This window comes from Lingula anatina, chromosome 2, assembly GCF_051362555.1.
Source record: "Lingula anatina isolate TDL-2025a chromosome 2, LinAna3.0, whole genome shotgun sequence".
NCBI lineage: Eukaryota > Metazoa > Brachiopoda > Lingulata > Lingulida > Lingulidae > Lingula > Lingula anatina.
Genome location: NC_141768.1, coordinates 24,821,984 through 24,848,798, shown reverse-complemented (window position 1 = coordinate 24,848,798; position 26,815 = coordinate 24,821,984). Strand labels below are relative to the sequence as shown.

Here is a 26,815-nt window from a genome sequence, read left to right as displayed (position 1 = left end):
CATAACAATAATAATACAGAAATTGTTCAGTGTCAAGAAATGCCGGCCACTGCATGTATTAATGATGGTATGTATGCAATATCACAGCACAGGCTTTGAGCATCTCAGCCAATATATGCACGGACATGTCACCAGAGGACGAATAGTGGCGTTACTCTTTCAACCAGCAGAGAGGGGAGTTGATTATGCTCGATAAGGGAGTTTCGTACAATAGTCAATCAAAATGCAAATCAGTATAATAATATACACCTAATAATCAGTGACATCCATAGACAATGCATGATGATTTGGGTTTAAAGTCACCATGAGCAAGATACAAAATGACTGGGTCAATCGGAGTGTGAAAATTAATTTCTACAATGCAGAAGATGACAGATATACATTCTGACAAGGGACAGGCATTTCTTAATACTGCATAATATAAATTATAACTTAGCATTTAGTGTGTGCTACCACAAATTGTAAATAACCATGCACCTCAATTTTTCTTCCCTCAACCACAGTGCCGTTCAATTTCTCTCGTGCTCTCTCTGCGTCAGCGCTATTTTGGAAAGTTACAAAACCGAATCCCTGCATGCATGAGGAAAATAATAGGAAGCATGCATTAAATTACGTGCAGTCAACATTTATAGTTCAGCATCATTGATTGTATGTTACATGCGTCATTGACATGATGATTGGAGACATAGGACGGGGGCATGCATGAGTCTTAAGAAGCTCATGCGCATGCTCGTAGGAAGCACACACAAGGACAGAAGAAATGACACAGGAAGACAAGACACAGGAAGACAGTACAAAGCACATAGATTGTAGCACAAGAATCTGGCGCCATATACGTGTGCTGTTAATGTGTGCTTCTGTACGAGTTAGAACACAGAACATGAATATGTATAATAAATATATATGATATATATATACACAGGAGTGACAGCTCCTTGCAAAGAATAGAGAAAATGAATGAAATATTTTTGTGTAAAATCATGTAAATATTCTTGTTGACTTGTTTTTAGGTTTGACAGCTGTAAAGACTGTATTCCACCGAGCATAATCAATATGTCTGCTGTGAAATTGTGCAGAGTCTGAAACCAAAACCTGCCGACAGACCAAGGAGACAGATTGAGAAATAGTGGGATAAGCAAGACCAAAGTTAGAAATCCAGAAATTTCAGGAAAAGAGGACAGGAAAGTTGCAAAGAGCCTACACTCAGAAAATGAAGAATGAATGATGAGCATGGAAAAGATGAAAGAATCAGATGAACACAGGTTGAAAAGTTTCCTGCAGTCGTAAGTTCCCAGATTTTTAGAACAAAAATATGGTACAGATATTCTTGTTTTTATTAACAGTCTTGTACCTGCATCCTTGATCAAATTTTACTATTAATATGGATAGGACAATTAGTTCTTCTAATGGCCAAATTTTGTGATTTAGATGATATTTTATGAATGAAATATGGTGATTGTTGTGTCAAACATATATCTTGATCTCCCAATGGTAGTACAGACCACAGTACAACAGACTGTTAACAAAACTCAAAGGTTCATCTTTTTGCCTGAAGCAAGCTTTTGAATTAGTCCCAGTATATCTGACTCCATGTGTATGTCAATTTACCTTCTGCAGGGAACTTCCAACTCTGGCTTCAAATACAACTTTGAACTTATAATCTTTACTTTAAAACAAATGACGCTTTAAATTACTCAAATCAAAGCAGAAATTACTTCAGCAAAATTCAATATTACTCAAAATAACAACAACATTACAATTACATTTAATTGTACTTAATGCAATGCTTCAAATATTTAAAAATTACTTTAAGTTCATCCTTAAAAGTTATTTGAAGTTTTCTGAGAAAAGGTGGTGTACATACCTTTGAGCCCCTCTCATTAAATATAATTTCTACATCTAAAATTGGACCAAACTGCTGAAATGTAACCAAACAAATAGATACATTAATTGAGTAGATGAACACAATCTTAAATGTACAACCTGAAACAATTTTAAAGTGGTGTCTTTTTTTAATCCTCAACGGAAGCAACCTTAAATTGATATGACTTTTTTCTTTTATTTTTTTCACTCAAAGCAATTTCTTTTTGTACCTCTTTCCTGTCCTCAATGTAATTTAGTATCACAGTTTATCTAAAACTACATGTTGGCTTCTTAGCAATGCTCCTCTTTACTAACTTGAATTGACATCAAGAATGCAGCACTGCTCAAACCCATATAATGGTTTACCAAAAAAGGATCCCATGAAGTAGGAATCCACTAGAGCCAAGTAAAGCAAATGCTTCCTTCCCAAAGACACATACATCACTGACAAGTTTACCAGGCCCATCCTATCAATCTCTTTAAAATAACAAAGATGATGAAAATATCTGACCACTGAACAAAGTTAATAAGTCAAAATCCATGCATATATTTACAAAGCACATGTGCACTTTATATCAGCTATATGTCATGGACTGGGTCAGACATTTTTCTGGTACAAACCAAAAGATATCTCAGATGGCTGCACTTTAGAGAAGGAAGCGGCATATGGTAGCCATGTTTGCATGGACTGAGTAATTTGCTGGAAGCATTTGGCTGTTATCTCAACTAATTACATCAACTGACTGGCCTACTTTACTGATGCTTCCAGCTCTGAAAGCCTAAGGGTGCTGGCCTTCTGCTCAGCCAATTAAGAAGTTCATTAATTTGTACTTCTAATATTTCTTATATTGCAATATGACAATGCTAACAATGTCAAATGGAAAATGTTTTTACCCAACAATGCTCAAAGAGGACAGAGTTCTAAAATGTCTTGAAATACTGTGATAGGTATTTAAACGAAGTTATTATTTTTTAAATCCAACTTTCTCCTTCATTGAGAACCCAAGCACTTTCAAGCTCTACTATCAACACGAGTGAAAAGAGATACCTACCCCTAATAATTGCCGTAAATCTGCCTCCCTGAATCTAAATGGTATATTTGACACATGTAACCTTTTAGGTCCTGAATTTGAAGATACTGTAGGTGCCGCACCTTGGATTTGGGGCCCAACTTCATTGTCTAGGTCTGTTTGCTGGAAATGCAGGTGAAAAAAAGCACGATAAGTAGTGAGTTCAAACATGTCTTGTAAAAATATAAATGTACAGATACATTTATCTTTATTAACCCCTTTTAGCCCTCGTCATCAAAACGAACGGCAGCCATACTGGAGGGAGACCGGAATCGTCTGCTGCGCATGATCATGTCTACATGTACAATTTAGCATTTAATTTCTGTGTTTTCTTTGATATTAAACCGAGTAAAATGATGAATTACTGCAGGGTATATGATAGAGAGAAGATAAATAACTTTACAAGTGTTCACAGACTGCCTGCAGTGGTAACAATCCAAGGTGTAGGGACGAAAACCGTAAACGGAGGAGAGACTGAGGAGTGGCTTTGAACCAAGACTCATCGGACAAGTAAAGGATAAAACTAATTTATTTTACAGCAAAGAATGAAGACCCAGCTGTGCAGCCTTTACCATAAAAGAAAAAAAGTAGAAAACCAATGACCGAGGTGTATAAGATATGAGCGCACGTACACTGCATATTAGTAGTGCCCAAAAAGTCTTGGTGGAGAGAGTGTTGTAAAAACGTGTGGAAATACCCAGGCAGGGTTTCGACTTTCATTATGAAGACTCACTTATTGCCTTGGGTGTAATTTGTTATCAGTTATGGTGCTCTTTGGATTTTATCTGCTGTCATCTACCTCTTTAATACCTGGTTAGCATTATTGTCAATTAGTGTCAAGGCTACAGTACAATGTACACAGCTCAGCTGGGCCAATTAAATCAATTACCTGTGTCATGTGTATTTGGAAGTAAGTGGCTTGATTTTAGATTTAGTGTAGTGTTAAGAGTAAATCTGTTTTGTAAGTATATATTCTAGCTCAGGTACCATTTAATTGAATGAACTTACTGAAATGAATTTGAAAAATGTTGAATTCTGTGTTTTACAATGTGAATAAAAATAACTATTGTTACCTTTTTTTGTTAATTAACATTTAGGAAAATGATCTGACATTTTCCCACCAAGCCACACTGAATGATTGGGTGCAAATAAATCTTGGTTATCCAAAAAAAAAAAAAAGGTGACAGGTACAAAAGGCAGCTAGATGGCACACAAGGTAGAAGCAGTGAAAAAATATTCTTATATCTTTGTGACCAGCTGAGGAGACAGGATCTGAACATCAGGAGAGTGAAATTCAGTGCATGACAGGAGTTATTTAATTGGATTTGTTTATTTATTTAATTGTTCATTTGTTGTTTTAAAGTTGTTATCCTGATAGCTTGCATACAACAAGGACAGGTTTTCTATTTATTTAGAATTGTGAGCAGAAGCACAAGAAGAAATGAAAACACTTTTTCTTTCTCATATTTTTAAAGGCTAAATGGAAAAGTTTGCAAGAAATATAAAATTTTGTATCGTGCACCTCCCACAGATGGTCTGATATGCAGAAACAGATGGCTGTTGTACATGTAGGTTGTGCATTTTTAAATTGCGACCACCAGTTGTGGAATTCTCCTAAATAAAATTACAAACTGCTTAGTAACACCATCTAAGGCCTTACATACCCACACAGCACATATCAATTGTGAGTCTTCAATCAAGCATTTCTCTAGACATAGATTAAAAATATACTAAACAGGTTCCTCAAATTATGGTGGCTTGATTCGACTTAATATGCTCATGTACATGTTGCATTGCATCATTGAAAGTATGGAAATATTTTTCATGTCAGTGTTATCAACCAAAAGGAAAGGGACCCTGATAATCTGTTATTGAATTGTGCAACAATGTTTTGCATTTTATGTTTACTTTTATCCATACAAAATGTGCATTTTCCTATATTTTCAATCAAATAAAGATCAATTCATGAACTGACTTGTTGTTATGTTACATTGAATGTCATAAGTTTGAAAATTACATTGCTTCTGTGAAGGTCTGGACTAATAATAAAATGCTAACAATGTTGCTACTGTGAATGGTTGAATTCATGGTAAAATGTTGAACTCTCAAACAACAGTCATGTTACAAATACTTCCTAATGAACCAAAATGAGGCACAAGAATGCTGAAATAATTTCTGACAGCTTCATGATGTACAGTTAAATCATATCTGACAGCAATATTTCTTGTCACAACCCTGCATACTGTCTTCTTTGAGTCCGTAAGGGTTGATCCTGATAGTCAGCTCAAATTTCTCCTTATATCTATCCTTCATGTAAAAAGTTGCTTCTATGAAAGGTTTAACTTATGATTACACAGTAAACTCTCTAAAACTATAACTGTTATTACCCAATGAACAAGAAAAATGAAGTACAAGATAACTGAACTAGATTCTGACAACATTCCACGATGTTGGGATACAGGGGTAGGTCAGGATTTCACGTCTTTGGACTGTCTTGAGTTTATATGGGTCGATCACGCTGATCAGCTGAAGTTTTCACATGTATATACTATTTTCCTTTTGGTGTACTTGATCACGATATGAAGATTATTTCATTTTATTTGGTTCACCTATATTTACGCTACTATTCCCCGTCGTTCTTTCCCTCCAGAATGGCCGCTGGACGAGTGTTACGGAGCAAATATGACGTCACTGTAATCGGTTAATACAACAAACATGGCCACATCACAACAATGACTGAAATTTTTCATGTAAATTCATGTATTTTCAAAACAAAAAAAAAATTGCAATAAATGAAAGCAATACTGATATTCCTGTTACATATGGGTTACCCTAGATATAACAGGATCCCTTATCAAAGTAAGCATTATTGGACTACAGCCTGTACTGCATTAAGTGTACTGTAAATTACATGCGCCCACATGTAGGTCTTGTTAATCCATATGGATGGTGCCAAGGAGGAAGAAGAGGTCACTGTAGGAATAAACTTGCAATGGACCTTGCCATAGGCAGCAAACATATGGCAAACCAATACCTCTTTATTCTACACAGATTCTGTTTATTTGAAAGGCTCATAAATATATTAGGTGCTACAACAATGCAACTAATTTCTACATGTTTCCTTCCCTCTTCATGTTATGTTTAAACTTCTGGAGCATCTTCCCTTTAAGGATTTCCCCTGCTTTAAAATCCTCATTTATGAAGTCTCTCACATACATTTAACAGCACTCTAAATGCCACAACTACTATGTATAAGTGAGGCTAAATATAAAATGTTCCTATTAACTTGTTTTGGTGCCAGAAATCCTTCATCAGTCTGCTGGCTCAATGACAAAATAGCCAGAAGTCACAATACAACAGGACATACTTATGGAAGATATTATTGCTAGGGAACAATTAATGCTTATTCTCTTTACATGCAAATAATGTTACAGTTTCTGCCACAGGGTGCAAAAGCTTCTCTAAACATCAAAAGAGTTATTTTTCAACATAAGAAAAACTTTTCTCAGCAAACATTGAATTTAATTTTACATCAATTTCCATGTTGTCTTTTCACAGTTTTTCATGTTTTAGGTAGCAAATCTATACCTCTTCAGGCTGATGCAGTCAGGCTTTGCACCTGGAAATGTCAATCTACAACAATTATAAATACTTTTCAATCTATTCATGGCCCCACCCCATGCTATCATCATACCTCTCTCTCCAGGTAAATGTTAACATTCCCTAGAAGTTATCATATCTGACATTGCTTACATAGGCCGCCTCTGACAGAAACAAACTACAGCCAATTTCCAAGAAAACTTCTTACTTATCACTTCTGACAAATTATTGGCAACTTTTTAGAAAAACAAACCACACAGCCCTTGTAATCCTAAAAACATGTGGATAGTAAGACTATTTCTCTGTTTTTAATATACGATTGGCACTAAGCACATTACCATCATCATCTTTTTCCCAAATAAGGCACCACTCCTCACAATCTTGATTCTGGATGTTGGAGCTGCCCTGTTCCGTTCTTTTTTATCTACGTCTTCTTAAAAATCTATTTTCCAGAGGTCTTGGAAGTATTTCTCCAACTCTCTCATCTATACATTATCCAAGCCTAATTTACCCAGTGCTAGTTCATGTGTTATGATAGTGGATGTTCGCTGGATGATATTTATCTAGGAAAATATCTGGCCATTCTGTTCAATTCCAGCTGTGACAGTGTACCATGTGGCCATTGACGATGTCACACCCTTCCTTCACCATAAAACTTTTGCAGTAATGGGACCCCTGCATTCAATCACAACAAGCTGCTGCCAAAATCAGCAAAATTTTAAGCCACCCTATTGTATTTGATTGGCCCGTGCCATTCATTAACTGTCAGCTTGGAATCCTTTAATTGGACATAGAAAAAACAAAAGGAAGCATCCTTGCAATTAAATAAATCTACTTCCTTTCCGAACTGGTCTGAACTACACCTGTCTGGTCTTGGAAAAAAAGACCCTCCAGCCCATTAGCTTATTTCAATGATTTGACATTTACTTTCCTGGCTTAACTATGGTTTTTAAGAAATTCCATTTTCCAGATGTTTTTCCAGATACCTCCTCCTGTTATAGATCACTTAGAATTTTGGTTAATGTTTTCAAGTCTCTAATCACTGGGTTCATCTGTTTTTTTTTTTTTTTTTTTTTCACTCCAGGTAAGATGGACCTTAAGTGACTCTTACAGATTGATTTTTAGGCAGCAAAATTCCAAAATTGAACTTATTTTACAGATACAAATCATCTTGAACTATATGGACTTCTTTCAAAGAAAACTTTTCAATTTCCACTTTTAAGACAACAGAAACTTACCAGAATCATTAGACACATATGTAGTGCAGCTCACCCTTGCACAACCTCTGCTGTTGTACTGTCCCTATACAATGACACTGATACCAGAGGAAAACAGACACCAAGGACCCTATAATTACAGGGCCCAGTCCAGATATGATCTCCCCTGCCCTTGCATGTCTGGCATGGTCAAACAATTGCTGCATAGATGCCCCTCAACCCCATTATCTAACACATAATGGGTTGAAAGAATGCCACATGCTATTAACTTCTAGCAATACAGCTGGGCACATTGACACACTCTTCATTTATATAGTAAATAACGGCATTTTTTTCTTTAAGGTTGCTCCTTCATAACATAAATGTAAAATGTAAACCAGAATATGGGATTATACATTGCTACTCAAACATAAACCTCTGTCTTTTTATGGCATATATATGTAATCACATTTACAACACTGGTGATGAAAACTAGGGAAAATAATATCCGTTATAACTAGAGAAGCTATTATCTTGTTTATGATTAAGAATTTCCCACAGGAAACATGGCGGACATAAATATTACTCCCATGCTGCGGCCGAAGATGATCTGTTAGCAGAGTAAAGGGCATGCTGTACACACCAGCACGATCCACTTATGCTAATTATGGGCCATGTTGCATGAAAATGTCACTCAATCAGATACCACTATCACCATATAATAATCTCACTTTCATTGTCTGACTTCATTTTGCCATATGGACACTAAAATATAGAACCTCATTAAGACAAATGTACTAAGCACTTTATCTCCTCATATCAGATATAAAAGAACCCTCCATTTAACCCATTTTAATTACAGCTGGAGAAACCGATCCATATATATTAAACTTTGTTGGGGAATTTCCAAACTGTCAAAGATATGTTCAATATACAAGTCTTCTGATATGAAACACTCTGATATGATTTAATTGCTCAGATAAACTCAATGTATAAGGTGAAGTGCTAACTGTTTCATGTTATTCCTGTTACATGCAGCATTAGCTCTCTCATTTTAATCTAAAATTGACTGGAGCAGGTGCTTGGTTCAACTCCACATACAGATCCAATTTATTAGTAGAAGAGCTGGCACACATCTGCAAAGTACAGTAGATTTGGGGCATGGAAGACAGTAACATACATTTACATTTGAATAATTTATTAATCTGGTAAAACGGTTGGGTAACTGGTATAGTATCTTAGCTGTCAGCATGGAAGGCATATATATTATTCATATACACACGTGGATATGGAAAACAACAACATGTCAATACATAAATCAGCTTCCTTTTTTACATTCTATGGTTAGCAAGGAGTTTTTTTTTTTTTTTTCATATGAGACAATTATAATGAAATACATCATTTTTAAAACTGCTGTGGAATAATATCATAAAGTAGCACCATATGGTGTGATTCAGTTCTGTTAAAAATATTTGTTGGCACACCTTAGAGCCAAATATCAAAATATTGAAGCAATATAATAGGGATGTTTTATATGGTCTCCTGGTGGCAATCCAAGCACATGCTGGTGTGTGAAGGCAGCTGAAAGGCTTCAGTTTATATGCTGAAGACATGATTTTGGGTTTTAAGAATTAAGTAGGAGGAAATGGCTTGGTGGCCTAAATAGGATCTGGGGACCAGTTAAGTAGGAAAAGTCCAAAGAAAAAAAATCGGATTTCTGATTTAAATAATAAACAAAAACATTTCTGACGTCTTAAGGACGCAATAAGTACATTGTACTTGTCAGATTGCATTAAAATATTTATTATGAAACTGATTCCCATCCACCACCAATATTGAGTGAATAAAATGTAACAAATTATGAAAATTTGATTTCTAGATTTAGTTCAATATTTCACAGAAATGTTTTTCTTCTGTGAACTAAGAAAATACACCATATACATATATATTGTTCATCATAATCTCCACATATATCTTCCCACAATTTATTCAACCAAGGTATCTCCATAATCACCCAAACACTATCTTTCACATATTTTAGACAGTTTTAAAAATACTTACTAAACTAACTGTTTGCTGCTCGACACCATTCTGTGCTAGTGGTGATGTAGAAAAGGGAACTGTCTGTGTCTGGTCTGCTGTTGATGTGACAACAGTCTGTGGTTGAGTAAATTCTTCAGGCACGGGCAGACTGGCCTGTGAGTATGCAGGGTACGTGGGGGTCATCTGATTCTGCACCATGTGCTGCAACAATGAAAATACATTTAAGATTAACACAATATATGATATTCAAAATATTATCCAAAATGCCCATCTTGTTAAACAGATTAAGATACATAACAAGATTTTAACAGTTTGAGTTGCATACAAAGGACACCAAAAATATTAAAACCATTTGGATCACTAAGATAAAGAAAATGGATAACTGAAAGAAAACCGATTAAAAATGCACAGAACACACTATTTCTACACAACTGTATATCTGAAAGACTAAACTGACATTCCAGACCCCTTCCGGATAATGAGCATGAAGATAATACGCATGGTTGAACCAAGACTCATCAGTGATTTTTTTCTGGAACAACAGATTCTAACACCAAAACAAAGAAACAGTACATTCATACAGTATATTATATAAATGCTGTCTGCTAAGGATAATAAACAGATTACAAGATGCACATATTCTGCAGAGCTGTCTGAAAGCTGCATAATTTAACCTTTTGATCACAGCAGGGGTTTCACTAAAACAGCCTTGGATGTATAGGTTATCAGTTATACAACTGCCTGACTACAACAAGAAAACTGAGAACAGTTATTTGTATGCCATCCATCCTCAATCATCAACCCCTTGGGTCTGGATGACAAACTAACAAAGAGAAACATCCATCACAGTTGTAACTTTCATGTGAATCAACCATCTTTATACTTCAGGAACAGAGAGTAATCGAAACAGAATTGTCACTAAAAAGAAAGACTGGTAAAAAAAAAACACTCCATCTCCAACATTACTTGTACATGTGGTATATGAAATGTCTTTGTTCCTGTTCCACTCTCGTTCATCCTGTAGTTAACAAGCATGGGTCTTGGCAGCACTTCTAGAGTCATTGTTTTCAAGTGCTGAGAGTCCTCCTGTTCCAACTACACTGCATATAGTGCACACCAGAAGAATACAAATTATCAGCTAGCCAGCTCTCCCTGGAGGTGATATTATATTGAATACACTAATGGTGGAGTTGCCAATGACGTGATTGCCTGCAGTTTTCAATACTAATGAAATATCTCCTCTGGGCATGATATATTCATGCGGAACAAGCCAATGAGTCAGACACTAACAAAGAAAGGGAAAACTAACAAAAACCATCTTCAAATCTGCTTTAGCATATGGAATGACTTTAGGTCTGTTTTACCACACGGCCTCTCCATATTTACCATATTTGTAGTCTTGACTTTATAACCTCCACTTCCAAATCCTGCTGGGAGTACAATCCAGCTTTTCATGGGCACACAGTTTAGTAAACTGATTTAAAGTAATAGTCTTTGTTGCCAAACCAGAGCAGAAACGCTGTGACCTCAGTGTACAGCTACACTGCATGTAAATTATGAGCAAATTCCTGAAACTTGATATGGTCCTAGTTTAGGAGGTCATTAAGCCCTGTAGCTTCATTGGTTATTTTACCCAGAAAGGAAATAGAAGCTCTATATGCAGATGCATGCACTGCCAGACACTTTGAACTGCAACTACTTCTGGACTTGCTTCAATGGACACTTTTCCTCCAATACATAAACATGTGTGACCTCTTCTTCCTGCTAATAGCGAGAATCAGCAAAGGACACATTACTTTGCCAATCTAAATCAAATTGCCATGGTAACTTAAGGCTGATATAATTCATGAATATTCATTGCGTGTAAGTGTAACAATACAGTTACACTGCCATTTAGCATGCTAAAACCCATTGCCAAGCTAACACATAATGGGGAGTGGGCCATCAAAAGTTCATTTGTTGGTATCAAAATAAATAACAATACATCAAAATGCTGGTGAAATTCCAACATTGTGTGTCAGGCTGTCCAAAACCCATATGTCACAAAGTAAGATATAGTAAATTTAATATTCAGTCTGCCAATAAATAATACACAAATAATTAGTGTCTTATATATGTGACAAAAAGAAATAAAAAACAGCAGTTATTTTACCCCCACCAGTTTCATCGCATCTTATATATATATATATATATATATATATGCTGAGCGATAAATATACTATGTACAATATGTACAACAGACTACGGAATATTCACCTATCTTGGTAGATTCATTAACTTTAAAATATAATACACATATTTCACATAAATTATGCTGGGTTCCACTAAAAAAGAAACCAAATATGAAAGGAATATGTTACGCAATTGTTGGAGACATACAGATGTAAAGGTAACCCTATCATGATAGTCGACCACCTTAGAACTCCATTTCAACAGACAATAATTGTTCTCAGTCATGCTAAGTTATTCATGAAAGGTTCTGTGTGCCTGATGTACCATGCTCATTAACTTAAAAACACCCAGCCAAGGTACCTTTAACTGTAACGTGCATGTGCACGAGTGCTTTAATTAGGTCAAGTTTTAATTTCTCAAGATCACTCTGTTAGTTTGGATTTCCAATTTTGTTAAGATAGAAAGAAATTTCTTTTGACACCAACAACACTAAGGGTAAAAAAAAACTTGAAAATATGTCTCAAGGCCAAATTAGCTATTCAACTGATCTTATAAAAAGGAACCATTTAACATAAGTCGCCAATAATGAACCATAACTAAATATATAGCTGGCCAAAATAATAGAAATCAAGTTTAAAATATCAAACAAATAATTTTATTGTTACAGATGCATAGACAATAAACTGGTAATTCCCCACCCTCCAACAATATGTTATTAGCCTACATTTTTTTTTACTAATCAGCTTAAACCTGTACATTGGTGTTTAAGAAACATTGTCAAAAAACAACAACAGAATTCACTTAACCTACTAAAAAAGACCTTACTAACTGAACAACAATAATCAATTCAACTACAAGAAAGACCTATGAAGTGACAGAAGAAATCTCTAATATGTACTTTTTTTTTTAGTTCTGAGGCTCAATGTGCTAGGTGTGATTAATTAAAATTGCAACTGGATGTGACCCCCTAGAGTAAGGGTTGAAGCAAGAAGTATTTCTAATTAATCCCTGGACACGAACACTGATTAAACCTGCTTTCTCACAAAGATACTTATAAGACCAACAGCACACAGGTGTAATTTGCAAAGGAGACTGCAGGTAAAATTGGCCAATGGAACATTCTAATTACCTGATGAGGGGAGGGAATAAGCAAGTCGGGTAATTCCTTGGAGGCACCTTAGTCCATCTATAAACCCCCTTAGGGAAGGAATGGAAAGCAAACTTGCAGGAAAGCATCAGAAACAAAAACACGATCAGACATTTGCTACTACTCTGGAACCCTCATCTTCCTTTACCTTCCAGTATGTCAAACAATGAAAGACTGTTAATGAACGTTTGCTCAATTAAAGCAATGCCAACTGATCTTTTGCAAGAACAGTGTTCTATATAAAAGGCAGACCAACAGTTTAAAAAACACTTGCAATACTGAGACATAGACATACTTATAGATACCCTTATAAAATTCAAGTCCATTCAATGTACAAAATCGCCATTTCTATCCTGTATTTATTTTATTAAATTCTCTATTAGTATCTTACCGGCAAGTGCTGTTCTTCATTTGCTGCTTTAGAGATAATCTTTGACTTTGCGTGATGTTCGATGAAGTGAGCATCACTACTGACAAATTAATCAAAAACAGCAAAAATTGCAATTTCATTTTGGTTGCACCAGGAAAAAGGTCTCTTTTCTTTAAGAGGATCAACATCTTGCAAAATTCTGAACTGTTCTCTGGCATTTAAGGTATTTGTCTAAAGTGGTGCTCTTAAGTTCTCACTTTTTTAATTGTTTAATCAAAGGCACTAGAGCCTGTTTTCAGTCTCAAGTGCCTGGTACAAGACAAGTCAAAACAGGATTAATCCACCAAATACAAGATTACTTGTATGAAAAAGATGCCATTAAGCACATGCTCCCTACTGTACTGTCTATCTGGAATTATCAAACGCTAATTATTATTTGTTTCCCCCAAGTTCCAAAAATGTTGCTACATTAAATGTGTCAAATTTTTCCAGATTTAAAATCAATGTTGAAACCGACATTTAGTGAAAAAGTCAGAAATTATGGGATCTAGTGGACTTCCCAGGACAATGATATTTTTGGCTCTCAAAGAGTTGGAAATTGCCACTAGTTGGAAAAATCTCATTCCTGTAAAATGCTTATGCTGTGTCAAAAATTGTTAAAGATCTTTTGCACATAACAACACTTTTCTGTTTACTGTGTAGGTGAACAGTTGTAAAGTACAGAGCAGCTTTAAAATAAATTAGACTACCCACAATTATTGGACAACTACAAATTGGCATCAAAAGGTGAACAGATTGGTAAAATACGGTTAAATTCAACAGAGCTAAAATGGGTACCAATGTCAGTGGGTCAACTTCTGATGTCCACAAACCCATGTCCTGAAGCTAATGAAAATAATGAAAATGAGCAATAAGCTTATGCCTTACTTATTTCATTAGAAAACTTTAACATCACATGTCAACTGAGTGAAGAACATGTAGTTCTGACTAATGACACCCAAGGAATCACTTGAGAGGCAAAAATTCACTCATACTTTTCTTTTTTTTTATAGAAATATTTATATGAGTGCATTTTTAAATCCTATTTCTACTATTGAATCATTTTTGCACAAACTCAATATGTGTGTGTGTGTGTGTGTGTGTGTGTGTGTGTGTGTGTGTGATGAATATAAGGACATCAGATGATACCTGCATGTCCAACATTTTTCATCATCTAAATGCCAAAAAGAAAAAAAAATTGTACCATTACATGCAAACTAACATGATTAAAGCAGACAATCAGAAGATATAATTATGATATCTTTATTACAACTTATAGATGCATGCCAAATGAAAGGGAAAGATAACTTGATCAATTTAATAACTGATACCTAGCCTCAATTTCTAATTTTTACGGAGTTAAAAAAAAAGCACCTTTGGGATCCAGAAAATGTCTTCCAAGGGCATTTACATATAACCAGTAATAGCTCACAAACTCAAGTCCTACTGAATGAAAAATTACATTAAAAAGTGCAAAAGACATCACTATTTCTCCTGCATCCTTTGTTGTGGGGTTTTCCAGTAGACGATATAAAATATAGGTGGAAAAGTAATAATAGGCAGTCAAGTACTGCACGGAAACAATCACTATGGTGTAAGAGTATTTCTCAGAGATGTTCTGGTATCATGCTAACTCTCCATCACTTCTAATGACACATAATGTGAGATAATGATGTTAGCCCACGGCTTCTATCTATCAAGTCTTCTCTGGTACAAGACAAGACTTACATTAGGTCCATTCTGACTTCTGCTAGGACCACTCCATAGCCATTCCCCTTGGTATAGTGTGGCACTGTGATTGATTTTGATTTATCTCATCTGACATCTTCACACCAATCTAGAAAAACTGAGCCCAGTTTGACATTTAATTTGTTCAGTCTTGGGAGTTAGAATTACAGCTATTTCTTGAAGCTTACCCCTTCCAAAGTTCTCATCTAACAGCTGAAAACCACCACATTCCTAGGATTATGCACACAAGCTAGCCTTAGTGACCATTTATACCTTACCTATTAGTGAATACTTCAGGCCACTATTTTGTATCCATATAACTGTGCATTTGGGTCACATAGACAGAAATACTACCATCTGATATTTCAAATTTGCATTTCAAATAAAAAATTCAATTAGCTTCCCTGTACACACACAGCAAAGCAAAACAGAATCAGATGCTGAAAATACAGGTGCTGCTTCCTGTTTGAACAATTGCACATGCACTGCAAAGGAAAACCCTGTGCATACAAAAATGTGGCAATAATTACTGCTCTATTCTTACCGAGTTTTTTGTCTGTTTTAATTTGTTACATCAAATGCAATTCAAAAGTCATTCCAGCATTCTTGGAAATCATATTTAAACAGCAAAAGACCATAAAAGAAGTTTGTTTCCTCTCACTGCGTGCCCATGGACAGTAAGACCCTAACTAGGTGCTAGTTTAGGTAAGATATTCCAATTGGTGTAAAAAATCCAATCCAGGATTTTGAGAATCCCTTATTAGCAAAATTAGTCATGCATGCACACTAGCACAATTATTCGAACTGTGACTGGATTTGATTTATCCGGATAAATGGCTGTTGTGTGAACAGGGTTTGAAACTCCTTTCACAAATATGCAGTTCCCACCCTTTTAAAAAATAATTCTACTATATGGTATACAATCAATAAAACATCACAGAAAAGAAAATCAAATCCACTTTCTGCACATCTAAGATAAGTGGCTCTACATTTTAAATCTAATATACTTTCTTAAAGACCAACAGCTCAAGGCCATATCTTAGATTCTCTGCCTGGTAAAACAACCCACCCTGAGTCTGAACTGCTTGGAATAGGTTATATAAGCACATCCTTAAGATAAATACGCATGTCTGTGCCTTGTGTTAAGAATGGGAATAAATATTCCTAACTAGACAAAAAATGGCTCTGGTCATTTTTAGCAGAGGGAAACCATCAATATAATCCTAATTACCCCATGGCCAATCTTATTGATGACCAAAACTGTCAACAAGACTTCATGAAAATGTGTGCTGCAGATTAATATGCCTTATCCAAAGCAGAAAAATTAACCCAAGTGTACATGTGGAATACCCTCCAATACATATCATGGCCAATTTGGAGTATTTCTGTGGTTTTTACGTCACAGCTGGCATACCAACTCCAAGCTGAATCACTATGTAAACTGATACTAACGAAAACCATTTGCTGCCATATGTCAAAACAGCGGCCCTAAGTTCCACACTATTTTTGGGCATTATGGCGGTGGAAAAAGTAATCCGTCCTTAAATTTACCACACAGTTACTGTTAGTACGTTTAGTTAAAACAGGCAATCCATAATCATAAAACTCTATGCCAATTTCCTCTTGCAAGAGATGTTTCAGAGAATAAGAATTTTAAAATCAGCATCTCAACAGACCTAGCTGATATGCAGACCAATGTAGGTCATACAAATTTATGTACATTCACATCAGTTATATATGTTAGCCATGCATTCTTTGAAAAATAAGTAATTAATGTTAAGCCAATAGAAAATTTCTTAAACAGTAAAGAATGAGGTGTAGAACCCAAAATTCAAACCATTCAATGTTTTGTAAATTATCTCTTTCCGAATTGTCTCGCCTCTTGTCTACTTTTGAAACTTCCTTTTAGCCTTCCTAAAATCAGAGAATTTAAATCAATATTAAGTTTTTACATCTTAATGTTAAATGTAATACATTACCAGTCCTTTTGCTGCCAAAGCTGCTGGCCACATTCTTCAATAAAGTTTGAGAACTCTTCTGTTTATCCTTCAGAACTGACTGAACATGAGAAAGAGATACTCTAAACTTAACTTTCTCACTAAAACTTTTGCAGGAACAACCATCCAAGTTACTGCCACTGATAATACTCTAAATTAAGAACTGCTTGTCTTTGAAGAAAAGGGTCAGCTGGATGCCAAGTAATCTAATACAATTTTCCTCCCAAACAGCAGGACCATATGCATCTGCCTATCAGAAGAGTTGGATCCTCCTAAAATTCCTTGGAAAGCTTACAGGTTTACTCTCTAGGCTATCATCAGCTTTTATCAACTTTCTCTTTCTTTAAGTATTAATGAAATTCCTAGCAAAGTTCAGCTCACAAGATAAGGTCAGATCAATTTACTCCCTTAAATTGGTTTGTCAAACACATGAAGGTCAGGAACCATTCCCAGATGCCTTAGCTCTGTGTAAACAAATGAACATCAGGAAACAGCAAGAGCCAACTCACCCACATTTCTGAATTTAATCGTTCCCAATCATCTTCATCTGAAAATATTTTCTGTTGAGGATCAAAGATGGGATACATTTTGCACAGAAAAAGGGGTCTTCTATAAATATGATAAACAAAGCAGACGACATGTACATTTCTGAAATTGACAAAATTGTACATTGCTGAAATCAACATTGTTGTACATTTCACTTTAGTTGAAATTGACACAAGGGAAATGGACGAAAAATTTTAACACAATCTTCCTCATGTTAGAAATCAGCTTAAGAATCATATTTCTATAAAATGCAACTCATAAATTAAATTTTGTCATTCTAGAGAAATATGCTACATTTTTTTTTTTAATTCAACTTATTACAAACTGTTTGAAATAATGGAATAATAATTATTTCTCACAGTGAAAAATTTCATTCATTCAAAGGTATTCAAATATTATTATTATTATTATTATTATCATTTGTGTATTCAGTCAGTTTTGAATGAGACAATGTAATTATCTGAAGCACAATCATTTCTGTGCAACCCCATTATCACATCACTGAAAGAAAAGCAGTTTGATCTTACAGTTCTGTCCAACTTCCTAAATAACTATGATGAATGGGGACGGGAAAAATTACTGACAAGCTTCATATTGAAAAACTGCAATTACGATTCATCAAACAAAAGCTGGTGGTTTGTTCAAATACATCAAATATTGCTGATATTTTCCCTGAAATGATGGAATTCGGATAAGAACAAGAAAAACGGCTGAAACCCTCAATCTATGTGATGAAATCCTCCTGAAAAATGTCAGTCTTAAATTAACTAGATCATACACTATATCTATGGATTTCAAAAGGTGATAAGTCGAGATGTGGGTTTGAAGTATGACAATTTCTTAGCATTTTTTTTTCTTGCTTGAAAGATGGATGAAGGAGGATTTAAGGGGAAAAAGAAAAAAGATGTATTTATAGTAAAATGGCAACAAATGATACAAAACTAGGCTTTATATTGGCTGAGAGCCACATCTGTGATAATGGATGCATTGATCCTAAAATCTTGACAGATCTGGCAGATACCTACTGATACAAACCACTACAGTATATGTAATATGAATTTGACCTATCTGATGAAGAAATGATCACAAGCATTTTAATACCATAAAACTGGAAATTTAACCAACCTGACCTTAAAATGAAGGTCTAGGACATGTCCAAATGTTATGTATGAATTTTCATGTCTCCTGTTCAACTTTGTCAGCAACTTAACTATGATAAAGTAGGGAAAACAGATAAAATGGCAAAATTTTCTACATCCATTCTTTAACAGAAAAAAAAACGCCTTTTTTATCAGATTTGGACGTTATAGAATCTGAAAACCACATAAAAGATCACTATCATTTTTTGTATTATGATAACCAAGCATGAAAAAAACCTTTTTGGGGGTGATTTGATGAAAAAAAACCCAATATCACCCAAAATAATGTACTGAGCAGTAAAACATGTACATTTGCACATCTATTTAGAAGACAAAAGTCAAGTTTTACATAAGATGTTTATTAGTATGTGCATTTTTCAGCTAAACTGCAGGCAAAATTCTCTTATTTTTCCTTTTGTTAAATTCCATTTTTTATTAACAATAAAAATATACAACCAAGTTAGGGGGGTCATAACTGCTTTTGGTTCCACTGCTGACATTAGTCCATATCTTTATTCAGCTCTTTAAAGATGATTTTGTTGATTATATTTAACCCCTTGTCCTTCAAGTACTGTATATTCTACCTGAATCAGACACATGAAAGAAAGCTTAAATAAGAAGATTTTACAACTTGCACTCAGTGTTGACTTGATAAAAATTCACTAAGTTTCCTGATTAAGTAGTGTCCTACTGGTGTGCCTTCCTTTCCATTTATGTACATTATGTCAGGCTCTCTATAGGGATCCAGGGGTCAGTATTACAAAAGAACTTAACCTAAAAGACAGATTTGACTTTTAGGCAGATAATTTCAGTCACCTTTAACACAATATATATATATATAATATCCACTTCAAAAGGCAATTGGGCCTGTTCAACAAAAAGTAAGAGATCCTTGTTTATGTCAATTATTATTTTATTACAGAAGACATGACAGATTTCTTCTAGATCAACGTTGACCAAAATTATTAGTCTTCAAATTAAGACCAACTTTCAGCTTGAGGTCCTTTGCATACTGGGTGCAAGGCAATTGGATATCTGGTCAAATACACCCCTTCTGATTACATACATCAACCGATTCAAACCTGGACAAGGTATCTCTTATTTCAGTCCCCTGTTTCTTCCATTAGATCCTTCATGAAGAGCTTAGTGGATGGGGAAAATGTTGGACACAAAGCTGAAACAGGTCATTTGGGAGAGATTTATTACAACAGTGATGAGAAAATAACAAAGCTCATCTTGTCTGTTCAGTGAACTCTGCTGAGTGACCTATATACACTGGGGAGATATTGCAGGATGCTAGAAAATACCCAATTACATTTACAGTACAAAATTATCAGATCTTATGAAGTTGTGTGCTGTGAGAATTAATCAAGTTTTGACAGCAAGCCCTTGCTGCTCTGTGATAAGATGTTTATATTTCAACCACAAAATATAACCACATTCTCTCTTTTCCAGCCCCATTGTTTTCAATCCCTAAATATTAAAAAAAATGTTTTTTTTAAGTTTATGAAAATATAAAGTATAATTGCTCTTAGGCTTCAGCTTCCTGAGATATCTAGAGCAAGACGAAAGAAGCACAACTTATCCAACTGATAATCCTTCTGAGAACAACGAGAAATCAATTGACAATACCTCCATATGGCATTTTGTTCCATAATAAGCCTTCAAAGAAGACGCCAGGATGTCTATGAACAGCTCAAGCATTTGATCTTAGCCAGAAACAACATACAGAGTCAAATGCTTAAAGTGCATATTGTTAAATCAATACATACTAGTATGCTTATAACTCAAAGTTCACCAGTAAGACCACAATCTGCAGTAATATGGATCAAAAGTAATATCTTTTATCACGGCAAGTACATCCATATATATATAAAAATGTATACTCAATGTGTTAACAATGTTGTATAACATCCAATATGTTATACAACAATATTGTGAAAACCACCATGTTAGCACATAACTTCAGTTATATATTATGTAGACACTACGACACCAAGAAACCTCAGCACTCATCTTGTCTTTTGTGCATCTTGAATTAAGTGGGTTAAAACTTTACCTGTATCCCCACTCTGGCCAGCACCAGACTCATGCTGCTTCTCGCTGTATCCTTCATAAACAGATGCATTCAAAGAGACTTCCCTATCTAATGGCAACTGAGAACACATGTGAGGAGGACATAAGGGGATCTTCATCACCATTTCGTTTCCATGGCAACCTTGGCTGACTAACATAATGGCTCATTTTGCTCTATTAAATATGATGATACAAATGTCATGTGATAGAAATACGCAGGTCAGCTGACGGCTATTGTTTCCTGGATTTATTGACCGATACAAATGTTAATATCATATATGATTTTTATACTCGTATAACCTTTGCGTTTTTCACAGTGCACAATCTTCAGGTTATATCTCTTTTTTTTTAATCCCAAGGCAGACTGAATATATAGTTTAACTGAACAGACAGAATCCAGCCCGCCTAAAATGTAACTGACTAATCAATTTTTTCAGATAATGATCAGAGTGCACTTCCTGCAAATTAGAACCAAAGAGATAATTTTTCAGGAAATTGGATATGTAGAAAATCTTCTCTGCTAGCAAATGGAAACATAAAAATAAAATAGTACCTTTTTACTAGTAAAGCAGTAAAACAAAGCAGCCAAAGGTGTTGAGATGATTTAAGATTGCCTTTAACTAAATAAATTTTTTTGGCAAAATTATGCCTAGTTAGGTCTGTTCTTTTTAACTAAAACCAGGCTACATTTGAATTTGATAGATTTGGATGCATCCATGCCCTCCATCACATTCACAGCTGTCTTCTCTGCAGCAATCTGTTCTGGTGAATTGTGTTTTTCACCGTTTTGTTTTCATCTTACCCTCACTTATTTATTTCTTCACCCTGTGCAGCATAATAAAACCAACAGAAAACTTGACATTGACTTAAAAGAATTCTGTACTTTTTTTGCTCAACTATAATATTCACTGTCAGTATTCCCAGCATACACTTACGACTTCATTTCTATATAACCAACAAATAGGAGTGTTGTATAAGCTATGAAAATACCTTAAAATAACAGTTTATATACCAAATAGCAGTTCTCCACCTACAATGTTTGAAACAAATCAATAATTATGGTCAGAGAAATGGTTCTAAATGTGTAATGAGGCTCGACAGTGAAACAGAATGTTGGAAATTTTCTTACGATTTCAGATGAAATGTTCTTTTTCCACATTATCTGAACACTTAATTTTTCATCAATTATGAAATGATTTCAATACACCAAGATACAAAATAGATGAGGGAATAATGGAATATTACTGCAATTATATGACTACATTTAGGTAGTGCTTAGACAAAATATGCATCACAGAAAAATGGGTTTTGTTAATATACACCTTAGTTTATGCTTGTAAACAAATTGCATGAGAAAAAAATGCTTGGAAAGCATTCCTTCCTTGTATTTATATTCATACTTTGTTTGCATAATTTTTTTTAGAATGTTACTATGAGAATCATCGGGCTACACAATTTATTTCTGAACATATCTTTCTTTCTTTCTTTGGACAGAGCTTAATATTATTCTAGATAAATGTCAAAACCCCCAGAAGACAAAGACTTCATAAACCATAATCCATCACACTCCATACATCTTTGATTAATGTGCTACTGTTTTACTCACATAAATACTCTGAGGCCCTTTTGACAATCATTTCAGTCTGAAGTGCACTTTTACCAAGTGGTCTATAATCAGACATTAGTGGGCAGAGAATGATGGGCGAGCTGTCAACTGTAATTTTCCTTAGCTCATTGTTGGCTTTTGACTGCAATTCAGGGTTTTTTTTTTTTTTTTTTTTTTTTGACAATTAGAGACTTAAATTTGCTGGGCACTGTGCCTTAACATGAGACCAACCAGTCTCCAAGTTTATATTTGGACACCACAGACCAAATCCAACCTGTTCAATCACCATGAATGATACTAGTCTGCAACCAAATGAGATACTAGGAATAATGAGACAGAGGCAACTCTGGGTGACCACGTCCCTGCTATTCTTCCAAAGAATGGAGGGTGATGATAATGATGACAACAATTGTATTTATGATAGAGTAATGACATTAAACAAACTACAGAAAGACCCAGGTGTAGTTTTTGTCCCATCTTTAACATTTAAATGTCTACAAATAAATTAATGCTGAAATCCAATTAACAGACGCTGATGTTCTGGTATGTTTACTGTCAAAAAGTTTTCTACAGGAGAATTGTTGCCATGAAGGAAAAAGAAAATATAATGGCCCACAGAGTAATGTTGCATGTCAAAGAGTAATACAGCTTATCAAGGATGTTTACTGACACCAATTGTCCTAGATGACTCATTTATTATCCAAACTATAACAATATTCAACAATATTAAGGAAGGTTAATCAGATGATGCAATAAAAATATTAAGAAAACAATTTTTACAAACTATGTATATAATCTTATCTTTATCACATGCATTTCATAATCACAGGGCTACCTTGAACTGTCTTAGCGTGAAATTGTAAAAGACATTTTAGTGGTAAGTGCACATTATCTCTGCTAAAAAGGTAGTCTAAGTGTCTCTTAACCACATCAATCATTGCCATTATTAAGCTTTTATGCCCAATTGCCTCCTTGACACCCAGCTAATAAAATAAATCAAAGAAAGTGCTTTCATCTATCATACCTGACAGTGTTCATCATCCTGTGAGTGCCCCGATCTGACCTTGGGGTCAGGAGAAAGGCTGGTAAAACTTTCACACCACCTGTTGTCAGTAAAGGGAGACATATGACAGTCACTGTTCTTTATGCCATGCTATTATTCCAATGGTGAGTGTGTTAGCATAGTTACTAGGGGGTGACTGAATGACTGACTGACCAACTAAGACCCCATTTACATAACTAGATCGATCTAGCAGTATTGACCCATCTCTGAGGGGTTTCGCGCTAAATTATAATCAGTCTAATTACAATGTCTGCATGGTTATGATGCGGTTATGATATGTCTGGCATGCCTACTGAAGCTGTCAGGGGGTAATTAGTTATTGCTTAGCAGCTTCAGTAGACATGCAATACATCTAGGTCACTTAGGCTTCGTTCACATGGAATGTCTATTTTCTAAAAATCTATTTTCTATTCGCGCTATCTTATGATCACGGTCTGTGCCCTGAATATCCCGCGGCGTAATTACCGGCAGCGCAAGCCAGTTACTTATAGTAACTTATAGTAACTGGCTCGCACTGCCAGTAATTACGCTGCGGGATATTCAGGGCACAGACCATGATCATAAGACATACCGCGAATAGAAAATAGAATTTAGAAAATAGACATTGCATGTGAATGAAGCCTAAATCTGAATGCACTTTAGCGAGAATCCCCTTTGAGATGGGTCGATCCTGCTAGATTGATCTAGGTATGGGAATGGGGTCTAACTGACAGACGGAGAGCCAGACCAACTAAGAGATTGACAGGCAGACGTACTGACTGACCAGCTCATTATCTACCAGTGAAAATTATAAGAAAAACCATAAATACAATGTTTTCTAGGCATAAATGTAGACAAAAAGAATATGACCTCAAAATCATTCATCTATTAGCTATTACTAATTTTAGAACTTGGGTATGTTGATAGGTGGTGAGCACTAAAAATTGCAAAGGATCTCATGGTTTCCAACATTTTTTTAAATATCCACACAAAGAATGAAAAAGAACATGAAAAAATCAATAAAGAGGATGGATAAGGTATACATTCAAAGGTGCCAAATGCTACTATGTATGGTGTGACCATGGACCATTTTGAGAGCAACAAGATAGGAAATGAACTAACAAGATACTTTTGAGAGAAGTTATACCTCCAAACTGGTGTACAAATCTCCTATTATATTCTCTTCTATCTGACTGCACAAGTATTACATGACTAAACACCTTACATCAAGTGTCCCATTGTTGATATGGTAACAGTCCAATTATACTTTTTATTCACATGTAACAGTAGTTGGCATATTGATACACCAAACACAGGCACTACTATTGTCTGCTATTATAGTAAAAAGTCAAACTTGAGAATAACACCATTAAATGGGTCACAACTTGTGGTAAAGCCCAGATCTCATGTTAAAATATACTTAAAGGAAGAGGTCTTGTGGCAATAATTTGGTGTCTGAAATGATTCCACTTGGTATTTAGATCTTAAACTTTACAACATTACTAGAGACTGAAGTTTTCAACGTTCAGTCTAAACTGATTCTAGTACCTACTCCTTCTCCCCCCCCCCAAAAAAACTTAATTGACAAGCTAGACTAAACATCTATAAAATCTGATGAATAAAGCCACAATAACATAGTCTCATATTCAATACAATCTTTTCAAAATTCAAACAAGTAATAATTTTCAACAAATGTATGATTTTCAACAAATGTATATCACGAGTGGCAAAAGACATAAATGCCAAATGGAAATTTAAAAAGGACAAATAATAAGAGTAAACTGCACCAGGGGCAAAAACATGACTCACTGCAAAAACTTGCGTTTTACTTTCATATCAGTGCCTTAGTCACATGTTACTCCAACATTCACATATCCTGAAAGATGACGCTGGTTTAAAAAATGACAATTCACGTACCTCCTCTCTGGGCAGTGACATCTGTACGGTCTTGGTGGGCAAATGAACCAAAACCAGTGGCAGGCAGTAAGGGAGAAGAGGAGAGGAAGCTACTGTCCCAGCTGATCTCTATCTTTTATGCTTATTTCCAAACAAGACCTTTCTTTATAAAAATTTGTGCCGGGCCTGCTGGTATTTCCTGGCTGTTTCCAATCAACTCCAGATGGCTTCATGATAGCAATGGAGAATCCGTGTATGTTGTCTTTATCAGCCCAAAACACATTTTCCTGCAACTTTGAACTCCAGCTTGGTTTTATGTTGTTACCGAACCTGTGGTGTGGGATATGCCTCTCTCTTCATGACAACTGCATGGCCATGGCCACATCAAAATAGCCACATATTGGAAAAATGTTGGTTTTAGTTACTGTAACTTGCTTTTTGAGCTTTCCCTTGTTCTATTATGGATTAAAAATAATTTGTTCTCTACAGGTCAAATGACAATAACTTTTGATTATTAATTTAATTTCTTATATTAATATATTACTGGCAAACCAAACCTGCCTGTCTTTTGCTGCCTATGTGCAATGCTTGCAAAAATATTCTCAGTGTTTGATTTCAGTGCTTCAATTCAATCACAAAAATTAATGTATTCTGTTACTATAGCTGTCAGAAAATTCATTAAACAAATGCTAGTAGTGTTTTGTAAATCTAACAAAATCTGATTTTTTTTTTCAGTTATGAATGATTGATCTTATATAATTAGATTACCAAAATAATTATATAACTGTCATTTTTTGGTAGATTTCTAATGGACATGGATTTATCTTTCATATCAATTCTAAGTGCTTTTATGGAAAATTTCTGGGTTTTTTTTCGTTACCTCAAATATCAGTCTGCTGACAATCATCTGCCTGGCAACTTGTCCATTAATTTTCATGATATGGGATTCTAGGAAATACAAATTAGGCGAAAATGGAAGACTTAAGTCTGTAACAACTCTCTGGAGAAAACAATGTAATTCTATTTTCTTTGGTCTAAGTGGCATTACGGAGACATAATCTACATTTGGGGTGAGTAATGACATTATAATGTATGTCCAGTTTTAATCGAACCTCACAAGGGACCAAAGCTATCATCAAAGTGAGAGGTCACATATACTTCTGACCTTAAATGGACAATTTTATTTTCACAGGAGACTCTTTTGGACCCCTTAATTTAGGAAAGCTTTTTGTTAATATTTATCAGCCTCCTTGAGGGGTGATTCTAAACACCATACTTACAAAAT

At 35.1% G+C, this 26,815-nt stretch overlaps 1 protein-coding gene across 20 annotated transcripts in view; it reads right to left on the bottom strand.

Moving 5' to 3' along the window:
• The window catches only part of LOC106165545 (RNA binding protein fox-1 homolog 2), a 51,104-nt gene that overhangs the window by 8,917 nt on the left and 15,372 nt on the right, over nucleotides 1–26,815 (bottom strand). For 5 of the 20 annotated variants that reach the window (XM_087005424.1, XM_024076094.2, XM_024076093.2 and 2 more), the window contains exons 2-5: nucleotides 9,791–9,973; nucleotides 2,916–3,062; nucleotides 1,865–1,918; nucleotides 478–570 (exon numbers count right to left, since the gene is read on the bottom strand). In XM_087005424.1, the coding sequence (XP_086861550.1) occupies nucleotides 478–570; nucleotides 1,865–1,918; nucleotides 2,916–3,062; nucleotides 9,791–9,973 (477 nt within the window). Of the gene's footprint in view, nucleotides 1–477; nucleotides 571–1,864; nucleotides 1,919–2,915; nucleotides 3,063–9,790; nucleotides 9,974–10,738; nucleotides 11,004–11,158; nucleotides 11,348–11,405; nucleotides 11,457–17,207; nucleotides 17,578–20,969; nucleotides 21,018–23,616; nucleotides 23,734–25,551; nucleotides 25,753–26,815 lie in introns of those variants that run through there. The other 15 variants (XM_087005425.1, XM_024076095.2, XM_087005426.1 and 12 more) reach the window with 13 other exon arrangements.